Consider the following 24,732-nt stretch of genomic DNA (forward strand, 5'->3'; position numbering starts at 1 on the left):
GACTTGAGTAACATCACTTGCAGCATCCGACGGGTTTATTTCCGAGGAGAGATCATACATAGCGCTGGATGGAGGTAAGTCGGATTCAGTGGTTGTGGTTTTGTTATTTTTTTCATCAAGAGTCGAGCAATATTCGTTCCACTTTGGCGATGGAGAAAGGATGTTGAAGCATCGGAGATGATTGAACGATCGTTTCTCGAGCGCCGCATACAGCTTAAGTGCACCGTTTATCTGATCCTGACCGGTCGTTCCGCTCTGGTTTGCTCTTTGAATCTGCTTATAGCATCCATTAAACTTGTTTACAGCGCGCTGAATGGTCTGCCAACGAGTTTTGATGCTCTTCAACGGTCGTTTGTAAATCGGGACCTTTGATAAGTAATGCTCTCGAACTCGTTCCCAGAAAGTATCGGACGTCTGATTTGTGGAATTTAACGGATCCTCGGTCGTTTCAAGCCAAGAACAACAAATCTCTACGTCCTCGTCCTCTTTATAGTTTGGGAATCGAATTTGAGTCGGCTCATCGCTGTCCGATTCGTCCACATTTTCTTTGGTATTTTTCTTCTTTTTGGGGGCCTTGGACTTCTTCTTTTGAGGTTTTTTGGTTGAATCGTTTGGGATGGTAGGTTTGTCGACTTTGGGATGCTCGTCGGTGGTTTTATCATCTTTTGACTTGATTTTTTTTGAAGGTGGCTTGGTATTGTTTCTGGTTTCGTCCTCAACAATGTCAATAGTACGAGCATCTATAAAGAATGAGTCAATCTGATGTACATAGCTTGAATTTGATGTGTGGATATTTTTCACGTACTTGGTTTCTTTGCCTTCGAAACACTCTTTTTTGGTGTGGTTGCGGGAGCTGGGGTGGATTTGGTACTGGATTTTGGTGGCATTCTTGTTGAGGAGACTTTGAAGTTGATGTTTGGTGTTGCTATCGGGGGTTGGGAGTCGGTGTGGTGATGGAATTTTGATGGTGTTGTGTTTTTGTGGGACTGTAGAGGGGAGCTAGATTTGGAGCCTTGGCCAAAAATTGTACCGCCCCGCTTTCACTACCGCCCGATTTACCCCCCGCGATGGGGGCCAAGTTTTGAGGGCGGGGCTGTATAGTCCCGTTACAGCCGCGATTTACCGCCCGCGCTGGAGATGCTCTTATATTGATCATGTACCCTCCAATCCATCAGCGTCTTCAGCTAACTCGGAGTCCGGGCAATCTGGTCGGGACTCCGTGTGAAGCAAGTCATGAGGCTATGCTTTCTTACACTGCATGAACTTGAAGGTTGACGTGTGTCAGTTGCACCTCGGAGATCAGTCGGGCACCAATTCATGACTCCATGACTCTCCATGAACAACTCCTTTTGTAAACACCTGGTCAGTCGACATAAACCTAGTATGAAGCATACCCCAGACCCGCGTGGGAAACAGCCTCCAAGCTACCTTTGCCGCATTTTGAAAACTTCCCAAACTTCTGGAACATCCAGAACTTCCGGCCGACTCCCCCCCTTCAGGTCGGCCTTGAGCCACAAAGTCAGAACTCCTACACCTCTCCACCCTTACAACCCTTACACCTCGCCCCTCGCCACCCTTAAAAATCAGTAACCCTACATCTCGCCAGCCTTACATCTCGCTAGCCTTACACCTCGCCAGCCTTACACCTCGCCAGCCTTACACCTTGCCAGCCTTACAACTCGCTACCCTTACAACTTGCTACCCTTACAACTTGCTACCCTTACAACTCGCTACCCTTACAACTCGCTACCCTTCCCTTGCACCACCTTGATCGCACCCACCTCGCTCGCACCCACCTCGCTTGCACCCTTACACCTCGTACCCACCTCACTCGTACCCTTACACCTCCCTTGCTACCCTTACACTACATACCTAGCACCTCGCTACCGCCTGCCTCCCACCTCCCAGCGCAGCCTCAAACCAAAGTCCAAAGTCCCTAAATACACTGTGTGTCCCTTACCAATTACAGCTTGCTACTACCTTACACCTCGCTGCTACACCTCTCTCCAGCAATCTTTCAGCTTATGCTTTCTTTGATCCTTGCTACCTATGTACACTAAGACACTTACAGTTTAGAAGATATGTAAGAAAAAGAACCTGGTTTGTTGGTCTAGATGCAATAAGTTCCTGAGTGTATGGCAAAAAGGCAAAGCAGATGATCACTGGGGTGCGGAGTGATCTCCCAGACAGTTGATATGTATAAGCAACCCCTTCAAACCAATCATAACTGAAAGGGCCAAGCTTTATCATGGCAATGAGACAAAAAAACACAATAAAAAGGAGGAAATGTAGCAGTTTTTCACTTAATTTTTTGTTGGAAAACAAACTAGAATTGCACAATATTGGAGCATAGATTCCATGGACCATAGTCAGAGGAGGGGAGGGAGGGAAAAAATCTAAAATAGATGATAACCCAACTGGAATAACTAAGAAAAACTGATAGCTCCCCGTGTTTGATCACACACACTGTGGGAGGCTATCAGATACAACTCAATTTGACACTTGGATAGGAATACAACCGTTAAGTTTTTTTGTTGAGAAACATTTGGTAGTCTTTGAGTTTCTGATACCAAATGGTGGCAGTGAGGAGCACCTCACTGTTACACATTGGCCTTCTGGTAATCATCCATCTGATGTGACAAGAAACAATCATTAGCCCAGGGAAGGTTCCGTAGAGGCACAAGAACAACAACATATCTCAGCATCCAACTCAGCAGTGCTTTTCTGGGGGCCCTTCTTACCACCTTTGCCTTGTCCGTGACCAGATTGTTGATTGGTGCCATTGGTGGCCGTTTGGCCATTTTCTCCAGCACTATGATGATGATGATGATGATGATGATGATTGAAAATTTCAGAGCATGACAATTGTGACGGATTTGGGGAGAAGGTTTGATTTGGAATGTGAATGTGAAGAGGTAGCTGGGGGGCAAAATCATGAAGGAAGCGTGTATCTCATTGCTCTCACTGCTCTAAAAAGCAGCAAAGGAAGGAAAACAGATTGATAACAATATAGCAAAACAACTTACCATTTATTTGAGACCAATTGGCCCAAGTCATATCTCCTGAGATGGTTGGACTTGGGCCTGCAAAACCATACTGTGGGATGGCTTGGTTTCAGGTGAGGCCGGAGCGGGTGCTCCTTTGGCAGAAGGGGGATGGATGTTGGCTTCAGGAGTTGCTCCATTGATTGAGAGAGTAGGAACACCAGTGGGGCCCATTGCCGGGTTTGCGGGGGGCGGGAGGGGCGAGCAAGGGGTAGGTAGATCTTTGCGGCGAGCCTATCTCGGCACCAAGGAAAGGTTTGCCATGGAGGGCTCAAACATTTCCTTGGGCGCTACGGGAGACAGATGGCCGGGCCGGTGCGGCCGCGGTTGGTTTGGTTGAGGTCGCTGTCTTCAAAGAACAACCTGCAGGCCTCCTCCTGTGAGTGAGGCGGCTGAATCGGCAGCAGGTAGGATTTGTTGTGGCTCGCCGTGTGCATTGGCAAAGGGCAAGAGGTTTACTTGGCGGGTAATGCTGAATTGGTTGTTGGATGGTTCAATCGGCATTGTCTGGGGGCACCATTGGTGCCAGCAGTGGTTTGGGGAGCGGGGTATTGAGGAAAAAACCCACGCTTACAATGATTAAACAGATGAGTTTCTTGACCGCGGTTGCAACAAACTAGCTGCTGGTGTCTGGAATAGGGTTAGGACCAACCAGTGTGAGTCACCAGCTGGGATTTCCGGGCCGCTGGAAGAGGTTTCCTGGGGAGAGATGTGAAGGAGGGGGGTGGGGAGGGGAGGGAACACAACAGAATGAAAAAAATGGATGGCTGGCTGCTCGGGTGCCGGCTGGAGGCTGGGGGGCTGGGATTCCTAGCGGCGTGTGGGCAATTGGGCAGGAGACAATTAGGAGGGAGCCAAAAAGAAATTGTGAGTGGTTGGCAGGCAATGGATGTGAAAAAAGAGACGGCTCACCAATGAATTTTTTTTGGGCGGGTGCTGGATTGGTTCCTGGCTGGTGGCTGGGCAGCGGTTGGGCCCGGTGGGGGGAACTCAGTTGGGGGCCATCTCTGAACTGCTAGAAAGCTTATTCAAGTTTTTCCAATGCGCATTGCCAGGCACCCTGCTGTGGGGGCTTTTGAATGTTTTTGATTTTATTCTGAAGAAATATTTTGAGAAATCCCAGTTGTTTAGAAGTTATTGAGCATCAAATATAGGTTGCATCCAGGGTATTACCTCAAAAATAAGTGATTAAGATCTGCTAGAAAAATTATGACAGCTTTATAATACCTGGCATCTCTATTTGGGTACTTTTAAGTGTTCCTGGTTGTATTATGAAATAAAATCTCAAGAAATATGAGTGGTTTGGAATTTATTGTCAAACAAAGATTGGATTCTTTCTGCTAGAGAGGGTGATAAATATGGTCTGTGAATGGATTTTTTGGATTTAATTTTTAGGAAGGCATTAGGGGTGTTCAAAGTTGACTGCATAAAATTATAACACCATAAATTCATAAAATTTTAATCTGAAAAAAATGTGTAACACCCAATCACTCAAAAAAGAGCAACAATTCTAAAATGGTACATAAAAAATGATCACTCAAAAGTGTTATGATTTTATGATTTTATGATTTGAAAAAAATATGATTTCAACTTTGAACACCCTTATTATGATTTTTGGATTTGGGGAAGTAATTGTGATTTGATCAATTTTTAATGCATTCTGCATCTATTCTGAGTGCTTCATATTCATCAAGGGTGTATACCCCCCAAGATGTGCATATACATCTCAATTCATGAACACCAGTTGCTTGGGACACCCTTGATGAATTTCATGCCCTCTTAATTTTAAAACTTATTCGAATTTGCTCAATCATGATTAAATAATACCTGAATTAAGAAAATACATCCAGGGTGTCCCAGTGAAAAATTGTGGCTTCCAATTTACACACTTTCACATCTGTTAATTCCTATTGACCACTGGTGGATTGGAATATGCTGATTGGATTTTCCTCATTAAAACCATAGGATAATGTTTCCAGAAATCATCAAAAGAAACTTTTGAATGAATAAAATTAGGGAGTTGAAAAATTGACTCCCAAGAATTAATAAATCAACTCCCAAAAGTCGTTTACATTGGGTGGACCGTCTTGGGACGTCCCCCCTGGGTCCTCGGGACCTCGCGCGGCCCCAAAATCATTTTGGGAGTTGATTAATTAATTCCCCTCTCGAGAATGGGAGTTGATACATTAATTTAACAAAAGATGTCGGAATATACAAAAAAAATTATATCTTGTCGCTATTGTACCCAAACACCCTAAGAGTTTTACAGCAATCTAAATACACTCTTGAGAGAATATTGTGAGCTTCACGGCATTAGTACTCCCCAGGGAGACCCTGTGTAGCCGGGGGGCGGATTTGGCAAATTTCCTACTAAGGCAAACTCCCAAAACCTTATCTATGTTGCTCCAAACAACCCTAAATTTTTTCTGCTATAGGAATGCACTGTTTAAAACACGGCATTATCCCTCCTCAGGGAGACCCTGTGTAGCCGGGGGGGGCGGATTTGGCGGATTTCCTACTAAGGTAAACCCCCAAAACCTTATCTGAGGTGCTCCAAACGGCCCCAAATTTTTTCTGCAATAAGAATACACTCTCTAGAAGACATTGTAAGCTCCAAGGAGATATTACACATCAGGAACACCTTCTATTGACTGTGGTGTAGTGTAGCGCAGCGCAAATGCACTATTTTTTAGTGTAGAGTTGGCGCAATTGCGCGCATCCGCGCTAAAGCTACACGCACAGGGTGCAAAGCTATTTTAGATTTTAGTGTAGTTTCAGCGCAGATACGCGCAAAATTGATCCTGAAAATCCAGATGTTCAATTCCAAGATATCCTGCCCCAATTCCCCATGAAAGGAAAGCTCAAATTGCTCAAGGCTAAGCTCCGGTATCAACTGAAAGTAGCATCCCCGCCCACTGCGCTACCACTTTTTGGGTCTGGCAAGAAGCGGTTACCCACTATTTTCAGTGGTAGCGCAGCGGAACCATTGCTGCGCTACCACTTTTTGAGCTGGCCGCGTAGCACTCCCCCTGTGCCAGCCAAAAAGTGCAGCGCAGTGCAAGGTGCAGCTTTTTTGGTGTCCACTGTGCAGCACTGAAAGGAGCGGCGCCGCCTGCTGTGCTACCACTTTTTGGGTTGGGGAAAAAGCAAGCCCCGCTATTTGCAGCGGGACTGGCGCTGTGCTACCGCTTTTTGGGCTGACTGCGCAGCGGTTCCCCGCTGCGCTGCGCTAAAATACCGCTTTTTTGTAGCGCAGAACAGTGTTTCAGCCTTGAGGGCATCATCTCCTTCATTTCTGGCTCCTTGCTCTTCAGTGCATCCTCATCTTGCCCCTCACCATCTCCTGCAAATGGAAAGACGCAAGAAGAGGATGCACTAGAGCATGTGGAGGAGGATGGTGCCGTGGCAGCTGTAAAAATTTACAAATGGATGGTTCATAGTTGCTTATAACTATTGATGCAACTGATTGATCAATCTGACTCCATTTCATCTCATCATCTGTTGCTTGCTCTATTTCATTAATATCCTTGACTTATCTTTCTATGAATTCATAACTGCCTGTTATAACCATTTATCTGCTCTCATCTGTATTTTTGAAACAATGACTTGCAAATACCTGATTGATTGGACAACAAGATACAACATATTAGTCAAACTTGATCAGAAAACATGTGAAGCTTTTTGAAATGACTGAAGGGGAAAAGGGGGACAAGGTTTAGAGGTAGCACCAGTTGTGAGGTGTCAGGGTGGTGAAGTGGAGTGACTTGTAATGGTATATACATATGGGTACCAAGGAGTCTATCAGGGAAATCAGCAAGGTGAAAGGGTGCTGGAGCGAGGTGCTAGGTATGTAGTGTAAGGGTAGCGAGGGAGGTGTAACGGTGCGAGCGAGGTGGGTGCGAGCAAGGTGGGTGCGAGCAAGGTGGGTGCGAGCGAGGTGGTGCGAGGGAAGGGTAGCGAGTTGTAAGGGTAGCGAGTTGTAAGGCTGGCAAGGTGTAAGGCTGGCGAGGTGTAAGGCTGGCGAGGTGTAAGGCTAGCCAGATGTAGGGTTACTGATTTTTAAGGGTGGCGAGGGGCGAGGTGTAAGGGTTGTAAGGGTGGAGAGGTGTAGGAGTTCTGACTTTGTGGCTCAAGGCCGACCTGAAGGGGGGGAGTCGGCCGGAAGTTCTGGATGCTCCAGAAGTTTGGGAAGTTTTCAAAATGCGGCAAAGGTAGCTTGGAGGCTGTTTCCCACGCGGGTCTGGGGTATGCTTCATACTAGGTTTATGTCGACTGACCAGGTGTTTGTAAATGCGTCATCCGGCTCTTTCCCGACCGGACGCTCTCAGCCGACGCCGAGCCGAGGCGGCTCAGCTGCCGGCATGTGAAAGGTGAGCAAGCCACAGGTTTCACAGCTTTTTGTTGCCCTACTTGTCAAGCGCAGCGCACGTTTTCCGCACTGACAAACCTCCAACCACGAACTCCAGCGCGACACATTTTCAGTCTCCACTTGCAGCACCATGGCTTCCGAAACTATCACGATTCCTATCACGCTGGATTTCCAAATCACCGTGGGTTACACCAAACCCTCGATCGGTAAACTAGCTGGTAAGTTCACAATTTGAGAGTCTGCATTTATTGTGCCGAATGGGCTTATTCTCGACATCTTTGCTGCCACCAAATAACAGCGCCTGAGCCGCGCGAAATCTTACCGGTTGGCCGCACCTTCCAATTCCATGCCGCTCGGGTCCTGAACAACTGGACTTTAGCCGAACATGAAGCTGCCATCGCCAAGGAATTAGAAGCTGCCAAGAACGACTCGGCTGATGATCTTGGTGATGAAGTGGATGATGGAGTAGGAGAGGAGCCTGAAAGTAGATACCTGCTTGAGCTCGATCCACGTGATTGGAAGGTAAGTCCGAATCTGGCTGATCTTGAACTTCCAGCTTTATGCCTGATGCTTCCAACTTCTTCCCTTGGAAACTAGAATCAAGACCAATATGCCGTGTTGGGATTATCTTCATTGCGCTGGAAAGCTACGCCTGATCAAATCAAGCGGGCTCACCGAAAGAAAGTCTTGCGTCATCATCCCGACAAGAAAGCTGGACAAGCGGGCAACGCGAACGATGACAGCTTTTTCAAATGCATTTCTAAAGGTGCGGTGCACATTTCCCTTTTTCTGTTATTGTCGAACCAGCACGTACTCATATCAGACTACTATACCAGCCTACGAGACATTGTCAGACCCAGTCAAGCGACGACAATTTGACTCGGTCGATGAAGAAATTGATGATGGAGACATCCCATCTGAAAAGGAGGTGAATGCGAGCCCCGAAGCTTTCTTTAAACTCTATCGCCCCGTGTTCGAACGAGAGTCTCGATTCAGTATCCATCAGCCAGTCGCTTCCATAGGCGACATTAACAGCACTCGGGAAGAGGTCGAAAACTTCTATGACTTTTGGCTCAAGTTCGACAGCTGGAGGAGCTTTGAATGGAAGGATAAGGACGCCAATGAAGGCTCTGACTCGTAAGTTGCTTAGTTCATTATACTGAATAATCAGAACAATGCGGCTCATTGACCGGGCCCACCTCTTTATTCAAACTTAGACGAACTGAAAAGCGACACATTGAAAACAAAAACCGTTCTGAGCGCGAACGCCGTAAAAAGGAGGACAACGCGAGACGAAGGAATCTCGTTGAGACCGCCTTGTCCCTCGATCCACGGATGAAGCGGTTCAAGACGGAGGAACGTTTGGCCAGAGAGGCGAAGCGCAAAGGACCCAACGCCTCGGCTACCACACCTCCGACGCTCTCTGCCCAACAGATAAAAGAAAAGGAAGAGGCCGAACTGAAAGCCAAACAAGAGTTGGAGAAAAAGAACGAGGAGTCGAAGTCGGCCAAGGAAGCCGCGAAGAAAGCGAAGGAGGCCGCCAAGAAAAACTTGAAAAAGGAGAAGAAAACGATCCAAGGTATTGTCACTGGATCCAACTACTTCTTGGCCGACGGTGAAAGTGCCAATGCGAGTGTGATCGAAGGACAACTGAGCGAATTGGACATCTTGACCGCCGCCCTTGAGCCCGAAGAAGTCACCGAGCTACGAAAGGAGATGGAAAGTAACCATGGCCAGGGTAAACCAGCTGTCAAAGCTGTCATCGTCCGATTCGCTAAGAAACTCTCGGATGCCAACAAGGCCACGTTCAAGCAATTTGTTTAGAGACGCCCAACAAATCCGGCTTGATATTACATCTGTTGCTTTGTCGATCATATTTTATTATTCTCCACAAAGCAAACTGTTTGTTTCATCAAGATACTAGTTCCAATAGAAATATTTGACCTTCCTTTGTCACAGGTCTGAATATTTTCTGAGATCTTTCGCGCAACCTCTCCGAAGGGGTTTACTTATTTTAAGTTCATCGGCCTACACTTGCCAAACCGTGGTAGGAGCTAGCTGAGCACACCACATTGCTTCATCATGTTGTTTGAATTGGGGGCTGAAGACGGAAGTGAATCAACCCTGGTTGGCAGCTACATCCAAGCCACATAATACATCAGAGTGGAATGGATGTTCAGACCAGCACGATCATCTATGCTGACATCAAATTGTGCTAGCGGTATTTTCATTGTTTTGGATAGGTTTTGCTCTTCTCATTTCTATCTGGACGCGACTTCACTACGAAGGTGTAAACATCTACTTAATACACACAGGAAATAGCAAAGATATGATGAAATGGATTCCATCCAATCTATGTAACACCTTACATTACTCTTGATCGATTTAAGATCACTTTCTATGTGTGTGGCTGTCCGACAAGACGACAAAAAGAGGCGATGATCATTGCTAAGGCGCCATCCACAGTCGCAAAAAGAAACTCGCTCAAGTAATCATACACAGGGAAACACGAGAAGCAACGATGGAAGATTCTGCCGAGCAACGAAGAGAATAGATGAAACTGAGAGAAAGAGAGAGCCGATGGAAAAGAGTGCGAGTAAGAGCATGAGAGTTATAATTGTTCATGAACGTTGAGGAACAGCGAAAAACGAAAACATTAATCAAGCAAGACTTGTTTGAAGACCTCGACGAGACTGTTGGCCGCCTTGACCAGCTCGTCAGTATGGAGAGCAGCGGAGACACAGATTCGCAGGGAAGGACACATCGGGTCGATCTCTTGTTCCCAGACCTTCTTGGTCCGAGTGATCAAGACGTTCTTCTGCTCGATCGAAAGATCGACGATCTTCTGGAGAAGCTCTTCCTGTTCCTCGTATCGTCTCAGATTAAGTTTTGTACCGGAGGGAGGTAAGCCTGGGTTGGCCAATTGTCTGGGACTCCAGTGGGGACTTAGTTCATGATTCGGCTTGCTCATTGTTGTGGTGGTGGTGGTTGTTGCTGCTGTTGCTGTTGTTGTTTGTTGAGTGGGTGATTTGAGAGTGATGTGGATGAGCGGCGAAGCTTCGTGGGATGGGATTTCGATCAGTCCTTCCTCGCTCATGGGATGACCGGTGATCGGCTTGAGGATCTCCCTCAACAGCCGAGTATTCTTTCGCAACCTCTCAAACCGTTCCACTCCATCCCCGTCGCTCAGGATCTTGATGGATTCCGACGCAGCGGTAGCTAGGAGCGGGGGCAGAGCAGCCGAAAAGACCAGTGCGGCAGAGTTGATTCGTTGGTGAGAGACGACCTCGTTCGAGCCCGCACAGAAGCCACCTCCCGAGTTGAAACTTGTTGCTAATGAGCCGGCTAAAATATCTACTGATTTCGGCTGTTCAACACCATAATCTCATTCAGCTCCTATCGAGAATAGTGGATTGACAGAAAGACCCGGGCAAAATATCGAACGTGAAACGGCGCCAGTCTATCCGTCTATCCAGTGTACATGTTTTGTTCAATCACTCACTGGTACGCCAAAGTATTCCGTTAAGCCTCGTCCAGTTTTTCCAAGACTGCCTATCGACCAGGTTTCATCAAGTATTAACCTGAATTTGAACTTTTCCTTCAATTTAATCTGTTAAGCCAATAGAAATGAATCACTTTTTTCAGTGTCATGTATCTGGGCAAATGATAGATAGAGAAAGAGTTCGAGGAGGGGGTAGCAGACAATTGTAGGAAGATCACATATTTGTCCATCGGATTCGAAAAGAGCCTCGGTGATGATGAACTTTCGAGTCAGCTTGCGTCTGTATTTGATTTCTTCGAACTTGAGCTGTTCGAGGACTTTTTCGAGGCTTCCCATATCGTTATGGTCGAACCATCTGATTGTTGACCGGGAGATTTGGATGCCCTTTTGGATCGAAAAATTCACGCCTCGGTCGACGACGATGATGTCCCCTCTCTTGCTGAACGAGGGGATCACGGACGAGGTGGTCGAGAAGCCTTGCGCATAAATGATTGAGTTTTGGAGACCCAAAAAGTCGGCAATATCGCGCTCTAATTCCATATGAACATCTATAAGAGAGATGAAGTGGTGGACACATTACGAGCAGCAGTGGTTAGTTGTCGGTCAGGTCGATGATTTGACATTTGAAATGGAGACCCAGGAGAGAAGACAGGCGGCACACCAAAGGTGCCGTAAAATCCAGGAGGACCACAACTACCGACCCCACTTCTTCGGAGCTGCTCGATTGCTCTAAGTTTGACATCCTCATTACCAATCAAGCCAGCAAAGTTAATACTGGCCAGATTGGTAACTTCTTTGAGGTCCTTGGGATCGATCGGAGAGTCGTGCGATGGACTCTCCACGAACCTCTTGGCTGCCTCTCCGTATAAGATCTTGGCTCGAACACTGGGAATACCAACGATGATCGGCGGTTGGGATGATGCTTGTGTGGTCTGCGCGGCGGTCTCGACGAGTGGTTCTGGCTTCCATTCGGCTATCAATTCGTCAATTTCCTTGAGGTGTGTCAGTAAGCCCGGCCAAGCCGACCAGTCGCAAACGGGAAAGGTGAAACGAGATCTGACAGTCAGTGAAACGCCAAACCAAACGGGTCAGTGGGTGTGTGTGTGTGTGTGTGTGCTCATACCTTTTCAGTTAGTTTGACGAAACTTTTCCCACTGCCTACGTCTCCTCGAGTACGACTCTGTCTCCATGTGCGGATGATGAAGAAGACTAGGGAGATTTCGAGGAAGGTGCGGAAGGGGTCATTCTGATGAGAGGACTTGACGTATCGGATCAAGATATCGGAGCCTGGGATCAGCTTGATAAGTTTGATGATGAAGTTTGACGTCTGTGCGAGATATTCAAGATAGGGAGTGAACTCGGATGAGGATGGTTCGAGCATGACTATCAGTCTTCAGTCCTTGGCCGTCCGTTCGCGTGTCCCTTGGAGTCTTCTGCTGAGGATAGTTCGAGATGGTTGGTGCTGGTGGGGCTGGCCGCCTTCCCTGGGTTTTACACCACAGCACGCCCCGCAGTGCGCAGTGACTGCGGTCGATGCCGCCCGCCTGTGAGACGGAGAGTATGCAGCAGAAAATCGAGGAGAGCCAACTTTCGCCCGTTTGAGGGAAATCAAGGAGAGGTGAGCAGGTCTCTTTCCATCAGTGCTGACCCCTGAACAGACCACCAAGAAGGATGCTCATCACGATTCGCAATATCACCCCGCTTGCGCTGGTTTTTGAAGAGGAGACTGGAGCCTAGCTGAGAATGGAGATGGCGAGCGGAGAGTTGGTGCATTCTTTGGAGCTTGAAGAGCATGATTTGCTGCGGCTCAAATCATACACAGTTTTCCAGATGAAACCATACTCAAATTGAGTTTGAGGAGCTCAAAAGATGACCCTAGTACGTATCACCCTTCTTTTCGGGATCGCGGGACGAAGGTGTGGCATTGTCCCGACGATCAGGAAGGGAGGTCAATCTTCCGGGCATCTTTGCATTTGTTGATGTTAATTCGACAGCGTTTCACTTCTTGAAGGTCAAACGGGACGGGCCATAGTATTGCATCTGCTGCGAGGGTTTCAAATCATCGCCCCCATTACACACACCTCTAACACTACTTACCTTGAAGTATTCGTGCTTATGAGCGCCTGCGCGGCTTGGCATCTAGGGTTGCGGCGGGGAAGGTACAATCAGATGATCGATGAGAGTCCGCCTGGAGAGGTTGATTGATTAGTGCCAAGCAGTAGTGGGCCAGTTCATCGAGCAGTTCTCACAATCAAGCAGATAACCCCTCAAGGCTAGAACCACCACTGAAGAGTTTTGACCAGAATCACCCACCCACCATGCCTCCCCACCATTGTCTCTTCCTGGGCTTGTTGTTATTGCCCCTCATCCCACTCATTAACGGATTTAAGAGACACCGAAACCAAAGGAAAAGGAGACGCTAGCCCTATCCTCTAGAATCGGAGTCTAGATACATCTGTTTTGGAAGGCAAACCATCCAGTCAGTATGTCTTCTGTTCTTGTTGTTGTGTTTTCCATCAGTTATTTACAGGATATTGGGTTGATTATACATATTTGCTTCATGTGCATTACAATATTGGTGGTGATAGGAAAAGATCTTGCGGCTATTCACATCATCAATACCACAAGCACATGCCAGCACCTCTTCCTACCATTTTAAAGATGTCTTTCATACACCAGCTTGCTTATCTCTCATTCAGTACTGCTATTTGTACACATTTACCTATGATATTTAGCTTGAATGATTGAAATGGTTCTTTAGCCCTTTAACCCTTGTGCCATACTTCTTACAACTGTAAAACATCAAATAAAATGCTAAAATCTCTATATCCTTCACAAATGTTTCATAAACTCTTTTTGTAAACTATGCCCACACCACAATCAAAAACTCCTTGCCTGTTTCCCCCCCGTCTTTTCTACCTCATCTTCTATTCTTTATCTACCAAGTTCCAACTTCTACACTTGTGGTTGGCTTGCTCTGATCTTTGGATTACTGGCAGGGAAAGTAGCTTAAGTCTTGTTGAAGAATTCTGAGCTTCTGTAACATTTCTGAAGTCAACTGCAATGACATCTGAGTTTTGTCTATGTTGATAAAGGTTATAGTGTATACAAAGTGGTATTTGGGCTCAGCTCTCATGCCTACAATTCCTCCTTCTTGTCCCCTCAGGATTCATAATGGCCAGAATTGAAATCTTTCTTCCTTCATATTTCTCTTGCTCAAATTGCCATGGTAGGAGTATCATACAGATTTTATTCTCTTTTGTTGCTCTTCTTTTCTTTCTTTTTTTTTTTTTTTTTTTTGATCTTGACCTTGTCCCTTTCACTATTTTTTTTGGTGGGTGTGTGATGTTGTGATTATATGATCTAGAGGCTAGAGCCAGAGAGCTTTTGTGTGCATATCTTGCATTTTTCTATTCTTAAGTGAATATTCATCATATTTGGTTCCCTGAACTATTTACATAGAATTTTTCTGTGTGCCACCGGAGAACTCCAGGCGGATCAAGGATTTCCTCGACCTGCAACGGAGTTAACCCGATCTATTCTACCTCTTCAGACCTCTTCCCATCAAGTCTGTAATCCGTTGTTTTGGCCTCATTTTTCTCCTCTGTTATTTTTACTCATGGCTATTTTATTTCTCTTATTATCCAACTTTGCTTAATTTCCTTGTTGTCTTCTATCTTACCTGTTTGTAGAAGACTGATCTTCAGTATTTGTAGGCAACGGTGTGGCAGTTGTCACCCGTCCCACGAGCCATTGAGAATGTGCGGGGACGATACAAGAGGTGGGCGGTGCTCTAATAGAGTGTTCTCAGATACAAACTCAATGCACAAATGTTAGAGTGACTTCCGACTAGAAAAGTAGAATGCTGCATCTATTACAATGCGGAATGGGCTTCCGGCTATTATGGGGCTAAGTCCTATTAGCAGGAGTGAGAAGGAACCAGAGAGACGTTTCGATTTTCGTTGCCATGGGGCAGGTTATTTTTGAGCGGGCTGAATGCCCCACTGTTTGCGATAGTTTTCCATCTGGAGCAGTTCGTACTGGTAGCCATCAATGGATTTGAGGAGGTCGATGATCTGACTGAGCTTGATGATTGAGTAAACTTTAGTCTTGAACTCGGCCTCGACGATCTCGATCGCGCTGAGCTCGGAGTCGTTCGATTTTTCCTGTCGGTCGAGGTTGACGAGGACGCCGACGAAGTGACCGCCGTGCTGTTCAATGGTCCTGATCGACTGTCTGATTGCTGTTCCGGCGGTGATCACATCATCGACGACGAGCACCCGCTTGCCTTTGAGTGGGCTGCCGATGATCGAGCCGCCTTCGCCATGCGTCTTGGCCTCCTTTCGGTCGAAGCTGAACCCGAGAGAGTCGTACTTCAGCGGATCGAGTCGGTTGAGCTCGGCGGCCGTGATCGAGGCAATCGGGATGCCCTTGTACGCCGGCCCGAAAATCACATCGAACTTGAGCTGGTCCTTCAACTCGATTATTTTCGATGCATACGACAAGCCGAGCAGGTTGAGCAGGAAACCGGTATTGAATAGACCTGAGTTGTAAAAGTATGGCGAGCGCCGGCCGGATTTTAGCTCGAACGCCCCGAACTTTAGGATCCCATGGGTGATCGAAGTTTTGATCAGTCTGGTCGAATAGTTATCCTCCGCCGTTGGTAGGAGTGCCAGCTTGGAGTCGCTAGCCGGTGGACTGTGCTTGGTCTCTTCTGTGGCCATCTGCTTCGATTGCTTTGTTCGCGATGGAATCAAGTGGTAGCCGGAAACATCGCATGCTCCGTTTTTGCCCTAACCCAGCAGCTGGGAAATTGATACAGACCTACAGTCTAACTGGAGCCAGAAGACTCCTCAAGGTACATACATAGAAGCTGATGCGGTGATTGCGCCACCGATGCAAAGGTTGGTTGAACGCGACATCCTTCGCGTCGTTACTTCAACTGATGGAGAGCAAAGCAGAGCAGAAACATCAACTCCACAGAGCTACGCGGCTTACGCAGCCGGGTTCAGAGAGGCGGGACAGCTTGTGCCAGCCGACTCCGAGGCGGGAAGAAAATTCTTCCCCTTCCCCACACGCCCAGGCTTGAGGGACATCCACGCACGGGTCAGGACGGCCCCCCTCAATGACGCTGATGTGGTCCCGGCTGTCAGAAAGACAAATAAAGTCCTGAAAAAATGTAGGCAACAGTCCAATAAGAGAAGGTGGCAATCAAAGCAGTCCGGTGACTCCCAAAAGCCGATAACACATAGGATGGCTGAATCACATTAAGCACGAGTGGAGCAAACAACCCCACGCGGACCTTAAATCCTCCCCCAATGCCTATTCCATCACAAGTCAACGGCGGCATATTTCGACACTGGCAGTGGAATGGGCTTTTTCGGGAGAAAGTCGTCGAGCTCAAGCAGCAGCACTGTCAGCCCTGCAACACCGCAGAAGTGTAAGTATTCGATAAACCAAATGCAATGTGCACTTCATACCAATCCCCTTTTGTCACTGAATTCATTGACCTTAACCTTGCCACGATGAATTAGCGTCTCGATGACCGGTCACACCGAGATTAATTCCCCTCGGTACGGCCGACCACACCGAGAAGAATTAGGGCCTGTACCATAGGGCATGAAAATTGAAAATTTCCAAATTTATCTTGCTAAAGAATTCCTAGAACTAAAACTGAACATCACCAAAATGCAGTATTGAGCCCAAAAGTGAAGAATTTCAACAGTTGACCCGTCCTTTTGCTTTCAATTTTTGTGTAGAGAACAATCAGAGTAGCAATTTTGCAAAATTGAAGCCCACAGTACAGGTCCTTAGCCTCCCTGTGGCCGGTCACTCCGAGAAAGATTCCCATCGGTACGGCCGACCAGACCGAGAGGAATCAGCCTCTCGATGTTACAGTTTTCCACCGGACCACCTTTGGAGTGTGCTTGAATCGTGTCTCTTGCAATGGACGGCCTCCCGTAGGCTGTAAAGATCATGCGTGAGTCTAGAAGTGCTGGCGAGCCGGCCAAGCATCTACGCATCCGGCTTCTATTCTTGTCAATTTCATCAGATTCCATACAACTAACCCGGCCGGTCGTCGCTGATGCTGCATTTGAGAGGCGCCAAACCAGCTTCGACATTCTCAGAGTTTTGTCACTGTCAGACCGGAGTTGGTCAGACTGGTAGCAATGGGGTGCAGTTCCCTGCACTTTAGCACCCTACAGCAATTGACACAACTTCACTCAGTCTATCGACCAAACACTCAAGGAAGAAGGCTCGGAGAGACGGACGCACCGCAGGCAAGGCGTGACAACTGTCAGCGACACCACACAAATTGTTCACATTTTTAATACTGCCTGATCAATGATCAGTTTTAACGAGACGAATGTTTCCCTTTTCTGTCTGGATCACACCGTTTCACAGGCAACTTAATGCCCCGGAAAAGTTTATAAGTTCCCTCTTCTGGGACTCCGACATGTCCTCACCATCCCGAATCACGGTCTGTCTCAAGGTTCATTTGCGTACTTACTGCTATACCCACTTTCGAGAATGCCGAGATCTATACTGCGTAGCGGTTCACTTGCCGTTTATGTCATCCTTGCCATATATCTTACAAACACACCAGCCCAATGGTCTAGTGCGAGTTTAATCAAACGCTCATTCGGTGCGGGTGCCGGTGATCACATCCCGGGAATGACTTATGTGTGAGTATCCCTACAGTTTTTAAGAAAATGACTGAAATTATATACTTAGACAACTGTGCCGTTTGATATGACAGTGCCTCTGACCATTGCGGAGCAATGTAAGCAACCTTTTCCAACAAATTGATGGCTAGATCTGATGTTCAAAACTCTTCCCTGTCACTTGTGGCTGTTTAAAGTGCACCGGCTGAAAAGTAGGTTTTGAATCGGGGCCTATGAGAGCTGTCCAACTCATGTTTCTTTCATGCTGATATTAATTGGATGAATTTGTTTTGGAAGTGGCGATGCTCATGGACAGCTTGCAACAGCAGCATATAATATTGACGGAAGGGAAGATTCTCTAAATCGCAAAACGTGAGTAATTTTGCACCAGCATTACATTTTCTGGACATGTGGGGCTCAAAACATCTACAATTAAATGTCTCCAGCGGGGACAGAGGGATTTCAGCCGCGGAGTTTCAGTGCGTATTCAATCTCACTTCCTCATTGACAGAGCAGGATGAAATTTTGAATCCCTCTTTTCAAAACAACACAAAAACAGTCAAACTGAAAAATACCTAGACAACATGTAAGTCTTTTTTCCCAAGATGAAGTAAACAGGTAGTTGAGAATAAAAATTATTAATCAGAGAATCTACTCCTTGAAGTCCTTTTGAGGTTTATCTCAAATACACCCTTAGTGACTCATTTTTTCCACAGGCTTCTGGATTCAAACGGTATTTGGGTGGGAATTTGGTGTAGGTTCATTTCTAAGTTTGAAAAACCAGTATATTTCTGACTTGATCACTTTGAATGCAATTTAGAACAAGTATCACCCAAGGTAAAATTGGTGAGCCTGGAAACAATGGTAGAATACGGAAACTTCTTGGCACAACTATCTCTTCAATGATGGATTATACATCTGATCCACAGATCAAGTTTGTATTTTTTGATCAACATATTCACTTTTTTGGAATCTATTTCTGATGCCTTCAAGAAATGATTTCCAATACAGGGAAACCATTAGGGATCAATACAATGTGGAATCAGAAATTCTCAAGCTTAATGATTACCTGTATGTCTCAATGCACAAGTTCTATCAGTCAAACTAAGAAACAAGTCTTGAATGCAGAAACTGGCTGATATGAAGATGGGATTTCAGTGGAAGCAGGTTATCTAATGTGGAAAGAGGAAATCAGTCTGTTTCAAAAGCTCAAATTGCAGGAATAGAAGGTTCTTCAGATCATGATAAGTCAGTGGTTTTTTTTTCAGAAAATATGCCATCACTGCTCCTTGTAAAAGAAATTCTCAACAATTTTTTTAGTTCCACAATTTGATTTTAGGTGTGTATCCAATCTCTCTTATAACCACTTCCAACCTACACATCTTTTGTTTAAGCTATGAATAATGGTATTATCTTAATATCTTTGTCCAACCAAAGGCTGATAGAAAAGGCCCTAGATAATACGTAAGTTTTCATGGTAATTCTGAATGAAAAGAATATAAGAAACTGAAGAGCACATTTCTCATAGTTCTTTTGGGGGATATAGAATTTTACAAAGTGCATTTTACAGGGTATGTGGCCCTGTAAATTGAATGGAGTGTAAAAATACACATAGGGGGGGGTTATGTGTAGTTTTACAAAATACGACCCAAATTTCCCCCATTGCAAAAGGTTCCATTGTAAAAAGAACACTGTTAAACTAAACCTCCAGGTCTCCAAGTGCAAATTTACAGGCCCCCAAATTCACGAGGTCCCAATTTGTAAAACATATTCAGTGTGAAACTCTATTCCCACCTCTGCAGCTGCAATTTCACACACACCATGCAAAAATCACCTTGCAAAATTCAATTTTTAGCAACACAAAATATATTTTTGCAAGCTGCAATCACTATTTACAATGGGGGATGGCAAGCGCAAATGAATAGAAAGAGATAAAACTTTAAGAAAAATTGAACCACCAGTTGTTAATTCTTGGCAAATCTCTTGCTTCGTCTCTTTTGTGTTGCACCTTCAAGATGTGAATTTGGGATTTCAGCTGGATCTTTGAGCTTGTTGGATGATGTGTCCGGAACAAGCTGTGAGAGCCTCAGTTTCAGGGTGGTCGGTCCACGAGCCGAATGCGCAGGAAACTTGTTGTTGGGTTTGGAAGTCGAGATCGCTGCCATCTTGGAAGCAGACAAAGTTTCAGATTTGTTCTTCATGTCTTTGAAGCTCGAAGAATTGGAGTCCGATGGTTCATCTCCGCTTGACTCCAATGATTCGTCTCCGCTTGAGTCCAATGATTTGTCTCCACTTGACTCTGACGATTGGTCTCCACTATCATTTTTTTGATCCAGGTTGTCAGTTGACTCTTCATCAGAGTCGCTAGCACCCAAGTCGTCAAAATCAGTAACAAAGTTGCCCTCATCAAGAACAGTTGCCGCTTTAGCCGATGGAGGATGATGTTGTGAATTGATCATGCTGGCTAAATGGACAAAGGGTATATCCCCTTCGGCGTTTGGGTGGTCCTTGCTGATCTTCGCAATTGAATCGTTGATAAACTCTTGCTCAGAAGTGGTCCAGGCACGCGTGTAAAACAGCCAACTTGTGAAGGGATGAAACCCTCCAATGGATGAGATGTCGGTGTTCACAAGTCGGGCATATCCGTCGTTTTGCCGGTCATCGTGCAACCATACACCTGTGGTGCTGCCACGTCCGCTCCGTACGACTTTACACCAATAGTGGGAGCCGTTCCAGTATCCCCGAGAGAAAAGTGTGAACTTCACACCAGAAATGGAGATCTGGTGCGGCCAATCCATTGCACCCATGTATCGCTCACGCTCAATTGGGTTGGAGGGCTGAGTAACTTCCATGAAGAAGTACAGGTGCTGAGGAGGAAGATCGTCTTTGAATGCAAGACGAGAGGTCTCCTGGACGTACTCAGCAGTCAAGCTCGAGCCATTGGGCTGTTCTGTCGATATCGTTATGTCAGGGGATTGGCTCTTGACCTTCTTTGGGCGGCCTCTGGCCTTGGGCTTTGGCTTAGTTGATGCATTGATTGAATCACATCGACATACAAGTCCAGGAGTTTTGGAGATACCGGTGGTCGTCCACAAGTTGAGAAGGCATGTAACATCAGAAGGAGTGATTCCGTTCTCAAGGAAATTCTTTAGTTCGATCTTGATGGGTGTTAACGATCGGATTTGAGCAGCCAGACAAGGTTGAGCAGATTTGCAAACAAAGCTCCGATGCTCAACGACTTCAAACAAGCCGGTGAGCGCCTTGGTTGGATTGTTCTTCGGATCCAAGAGCAGCTCGAGGAAGAAATCACAGGAAGCAAAGGCACCCGGCACAAACCTTGCTTGGTGCCTCTCATTGCAGATATTGAACAACTTGGTCTGTGCGTTGGTCAAGACCGTTCGGATCCGTCCGATCTTGGTTAGATTGAAGGTCGTCCGGGATCCGAAATGCATTACCAGATGGTAAAAAAGGGTTGCCCCTTTGCCTTTACTGTTCCGATGCCACAAGGGGTTATACAAGGCAAAGAGTGATTCCAAAGCAGCCGACATCCAGCATCGATTCTTCAGATGTTCCTCGGGTGAAGCGGTGTATGATGGGTAAGTCGACCACTCGCTTCGGTCAACATTGAGTGAATTTTTTGGGCGGCCGGCATTCTTCTTCTTGGTGGAAGGTTCAGGACCGTCCAAAAGCCCAGCTGTAGTATCAGGTGGTCGGCCGTTGTTGATGAATTTGCGTTTGGTTGGCTTGGCCCAGCCCATTGAATGCGAGATGTTGACTTGCATCTTCGTCTGAGATCCATACTCCACCGATACACCACACATGACCGCGTTAAACTCCTCCTCCAGCACAGAGATGAACCCAAATAGCTCGACCATTCCCACCATAAGACATTTCTTCCCCGAGCTTCAAGAAAAAGGCGATCAAATCAGCAATGAGAAGGAAAAAAGTACGATAAACAGTCTTGCCTGACCTTATCATGTAGTAAACCCGATGCATGCTTTCGATTGCGTTGGTCCTATCCGGGAGTCCGTCCTTGCCATCAGGATGATCATCTAACATCGTTCGGCGAGATGGGAAAAGCATCGATTGGATGTCTGACATAGTCCACCAGTTGAGCCAGCGCTTCGTCTTTGGAAATAGGCGGCGTAACTCGTCAATCTTTTCCTCGTGAGTAAGACCACCTTCTTCGATTGGATCAAGGAGAGCCATGCACTTTTTCTGGAAGTCGGCCTAAGAGAAAATATTCAGATCAGATGTTGCAAGAGACAATCAATAAACATGGAACTCACATCTTGATCGGCCGAGAGGATTGAGCGATTGCGCTTAACCCTTGTCACCTGAGCCCGAAAATGCTGGTGACATCCTTTGATCATTTTAGCCGCTCTCATTGGGTCTGTACATGCAAAAACGTCCATGTACGCGGCCTTGAAACCTTCTGTTTGCGCAAGGGAAAAGTCGACCACCTGTCTAACCATCAGATCGCGCTCCGCCGGTGTGATATCAGTCCGAACAAACTGCCTCAAGAGGGCCGAGAAGTGCAGCTTGTAGTAATTAATGCTCAGGCCTCGAATCCAAGAAAGCTGGACAGGGATCCACCTTGCTATTTGCTCGCAGAACATCGAGGTGGTAAGCAAATAGCCGTTCTCGAAAAATCGATATGTAACATCAGAGATCAGGCCACCCTGGTACACTTCGTTGTTTTCATCTCGGGCCAATAGTCGTTCGGCCATCCATTTGGTCTGGAACGTGAAATGTTCGGAGTCTGTCTGAAAGCCTGAGGAGATAACAAGCAGTCCGCGCCTGAGGTAATTCAAGTTTCAGTTAGCAGAACCAGTTAGATCAAAGTAACTCAGGCGTACGCATTCCATTGGAATAAGTCGATCAAGAACTTGTCTCCAACACCCGCGCCTAGCTTGTCGGGGACAATATTGAGCTCTCGTAGCATAAGCCGGCGGTAGTAACGCAAACGATCGGCATTAACAAGTGAACCGTGAATTTCTGTCACGCTCGCAATGGGATCATCAAGGGTACTTGGTTGACCCATCTGGACAACAAATCAAATTAACCATCTTGTACAAAAAATTGATGAATGAGTAAGACCAACCCTCAATTTTAAGGCACCAGCCGATGGGTTCTTCACAATCTCAGCTTTGAGAGCAGCGCGCGCGAGCGGGTCAGGCTTTTTGGATTCGGGCCAGGGGTGATCATGTAGGCCTCGGTGTCGGAGCAAAGCCCAGCCGGAGGGGACGTGGAAGTTGAATCGGAGTGCTGTTCCCTCACAAGCCACCCAGAGAACTTTCCCAGGACATTGGCCAGCAGCTCCTGGACATCTTGGCACACTAGCAGTATTCACAGGCATAAATGAATGATCAGAAAGGGTTTCGCGGAAACTTCAAAGCTCTGGAAGACTCACCGCTCGAGGTACTCTTGGATGCCTCCTCTTCCGGTCGGGGGGGATCCAACCCACTGACAGGTGTCCATGTCGCAAACCAGAGCACCGAGGCAATACACCCGCTGGATTTTCCAGATGCCTTGACTGCGCTTCTCCACTCCGGTGGTTTTGGTAAATCCCACCGACCCAAAGTTGACCACAGTCTCGTTGGCTGCCTTGACGAAGATGGTTGCACCATTTGGATATATGGGATAGTTCTCTCGGTCCAGTGTGCATCCGTGATCGATGAAAGTATGGAAGGACTCAAAGTCAATAGGCAACTCCCACTTCACAGTAATATTGGGTGGGTCTGGTGCTGGGGGGTTTGATGGAGGGGAAGACATTAGGAATGGATTGTCAAAAAAAGAGGAGGGATAGACGGAATGGCGAGTTGTGGTTCTCCACCAAGCAAGTGGAGGGGGGAATGTCTTTGAGGGGAGGAGGCCGAGAACCTGTCTTGAGACTGGCTGAAGGACGAATGCATCTCTGCCGATGGTCTCCTCATCTAGATACACACGGTATGATGCCAAACACGTGATAGGAGGATATGTACTTTGCCAATTGGGAAATACCGTGCTTGTATTTTTGTATTACACAAGATGATACTGTACTATTGCGAGCTCTGTAACCGAATATCTGGCTGTACAATAGTAAAAATCAACATAGCCTTCCCCAATCCGGAAAATTGAGTGGTGCAGCGGCCTGCGCTGTAAAAATGGTGCTGTAAATGTATATTTCACCGCTTGAGGGTGGCTTTATACACTGCACGTTTTGCATGGCCTGTCTTTGCGAGGGGGGAAATCTGGTCGACAATTTGTAAAATTACACATAACCCCCCGTAAAATACATTTTTACGCCGCACTGCTTTTACAGGGCCTTGTACCCCGTAAAATGCACTTTGTAAAATTCACTTACCCCGTTCTTTTGAGGAATATCTGAAAGATGCACATAAAATCATTGGAGTTGAGAAGGGAAATGATCAAATGCTGGGGCAGCAAATGGTGTTAGTATAATTCTGGTTTCAAAGTTTGTTGACATATTGCTGACTTGTATCTCTTGGAAAATTGATTTTAGATTACCAGGTTTCTTGTATGAAATTGGTGAACCAGGGCAAGAAGGTCGGGCACGCATGCTGCTTGAACATTGCTTCTCTTTCTGGTTGGCGTTTGGAGAACTTGCAAAATTTAATGTGAACACAGGAGGGCTTAAAGATATAAATAGCTTTGTGCCAAGGGCACTTTCAAAATGGAAGTTGCTGTATGTCATGAATCACACTATTCATTGAAAACAAATACAAGAAGCTGATGTGTGTCTATATATATTGATATACATTATTATAATTCTATTCATATGAAACAGTTGGGTAGAGGAGTTCATGAACAAGGTGTAAGCTTCTTATTTGAAAATATATCACAAATATTCATCAATTTATAGAACTTGCTGATTTGTTGATGGGTTGCTTCTAGTTCCTTGACAGAAATTTATGAATATTTGACTTCTCTATATAAAGCCAATGAGTACAATCGAAATGAATTTAAAAATCATTTGAAGTGATTCAGATTCCACGTTTTGAAAATCTAGGGTGCAAATTCAAGCACAGGTATTGAAAATTACTGATTTGTTTGATCCACCAACCCTTATCTACTTGGAAGCCTTCATTTGAGATTAGGTAGCATTGGAGCACCTGGAAGGGATAATTGGGCCAAAAATCTGATCAAGCA

At 46.2% G+C, this 24,732-nt stretch overlaps 6 protein-coding genes across 6 annotated transcripts; 3 read left to right on the top strand and 3 right to left on the bottom strand.

Annotated features, from left to right (window-relative positions):
* Positions 1-1,335: 1,335 nt before the first annotated feature.
* Positions 1,336-1,940, top strand: PtA15_10A612 (uncharacterized protein; the record flags this gene model as incomplete). The annotated part of the gene is made up of 2 exons (XM_053160806.1): positions 1,336-1,586; positions 1,655-1,940. 2 exons carry the CDS (start codon positions 1,336-1,338, stop codon positions 1,938-1,940), a joined length of 537 nt encoding a protein of 178 aa, XP_053024743.1.
* A 5,603-nt stretch (positions 1,941-7,543) lies between these two features.
* Positions 7,544-9,237, top strand: PtA15_10A613 (uncharacterized protein; the record flags this gene model as incomplete). Its single annotated transcript, XM_053160807.1, has 5 exons — positions 7,544-7,631; positions 7,712-7,935; positions 8,011-8,179; positions 8,250-8,550; positions 8,631-9,237. The coding sequence occupies 5 exons, from the start codon at positions 7,544-7,546 to the stop codon at positions 9,235-9,237; spliced, it is 1,389 nt and encodes a 462-aa protein (XP_053024744.1).
* Positions 9,238-10,069: 832 nt separating this feature from the next.
* On the bottom strand, positions 10,070-12,296 carry PtA15_10A614 (uncharacterized protein; the record flags this gene model as incomplete). The annotated part of the gene is made up of 5 exons (XM_053160808.1): positions 10,070-10,780; positions 10,916-11,023; positions 11,117-11,463; positions 11,577-11,907; positions 12,039-12,296. The coding sequence occupies 5 exons, from the start codon at positions 12,294-12,296 to the stop codon at positions 10,070-10,072; spliced, it is 1,755 nt and encodes a 584-aa protein (XP_053024745.1).
* A 2,596-nt stretch (positions 12,297-14,892) lies between these two features.
* On the bottom strand, positions 14,893-15,639 carry PtA15_10A615 (uncharacterized protein; the record flags this gene model as incomplete). Its single annotated transcript, XM_053160809.1, has 1 exon — positions 14,893-15,639. One exon carries the CDS (start codon positions 15,637-15,639, stop codon positions 14,893-14,895), a length of 747 nt encoding a protein of 248 aa, XP_053024746.1.
* A 1,807-nt stretch (positions 15,640-17,446) lies between these two features.
* PtA15_10A616 (uncharacterized protein) lies at positions 17,447-17,956 on the top strand (the record flags this gene model as incomplete). The annotated part of the gene is made up of 4 exons (XM_053160810.1): positions 17,447-17,601; positions 17,676-17,699; positions 17,778-17,792; positions 17,878-17,956. 4 exons carry the CDS (start codon positions 17,447-17,449, stop codon positions 17,954-17,956), a joined length of 273 nt encoding a protein of 90 aa, XP_053024747.1.
* A 1,588-nt stretch (positions 17,957-19,544) lies between these two features.
* On the bottom strand, positions 19,545-19,745 carry PtA15_10A617 (uncharacterized protein; the record flags this gene model as incomplete). The annotated part of the gene is made up of 1 exon (XM_053160811.1): positions 19,545-19,745. One exon carries the CDS (start codon positions 19,743-19,745, stop codon positions 19,545-19,547), a length of 201 nt encoding a protein of 66 aa, XP_053024748.1.
* Between the last annotated feature and the right edge of the window lie 4,987 nt (positions 19,746-24,732).

The sequence above is a fragment of the Puccinia triticina genome, chromosome 10A, assembly GCF_026914185.1.
Source record: "Puccinia triticina chromosome 10A, complete sequence".
NCBI classification, from domain to species: Eukaryota; Fungi; Basidiomycota; class Pucciniomycetes; order Pucciniales; family Pucciniaceae; genus Puccinia; species Puccinia triticina.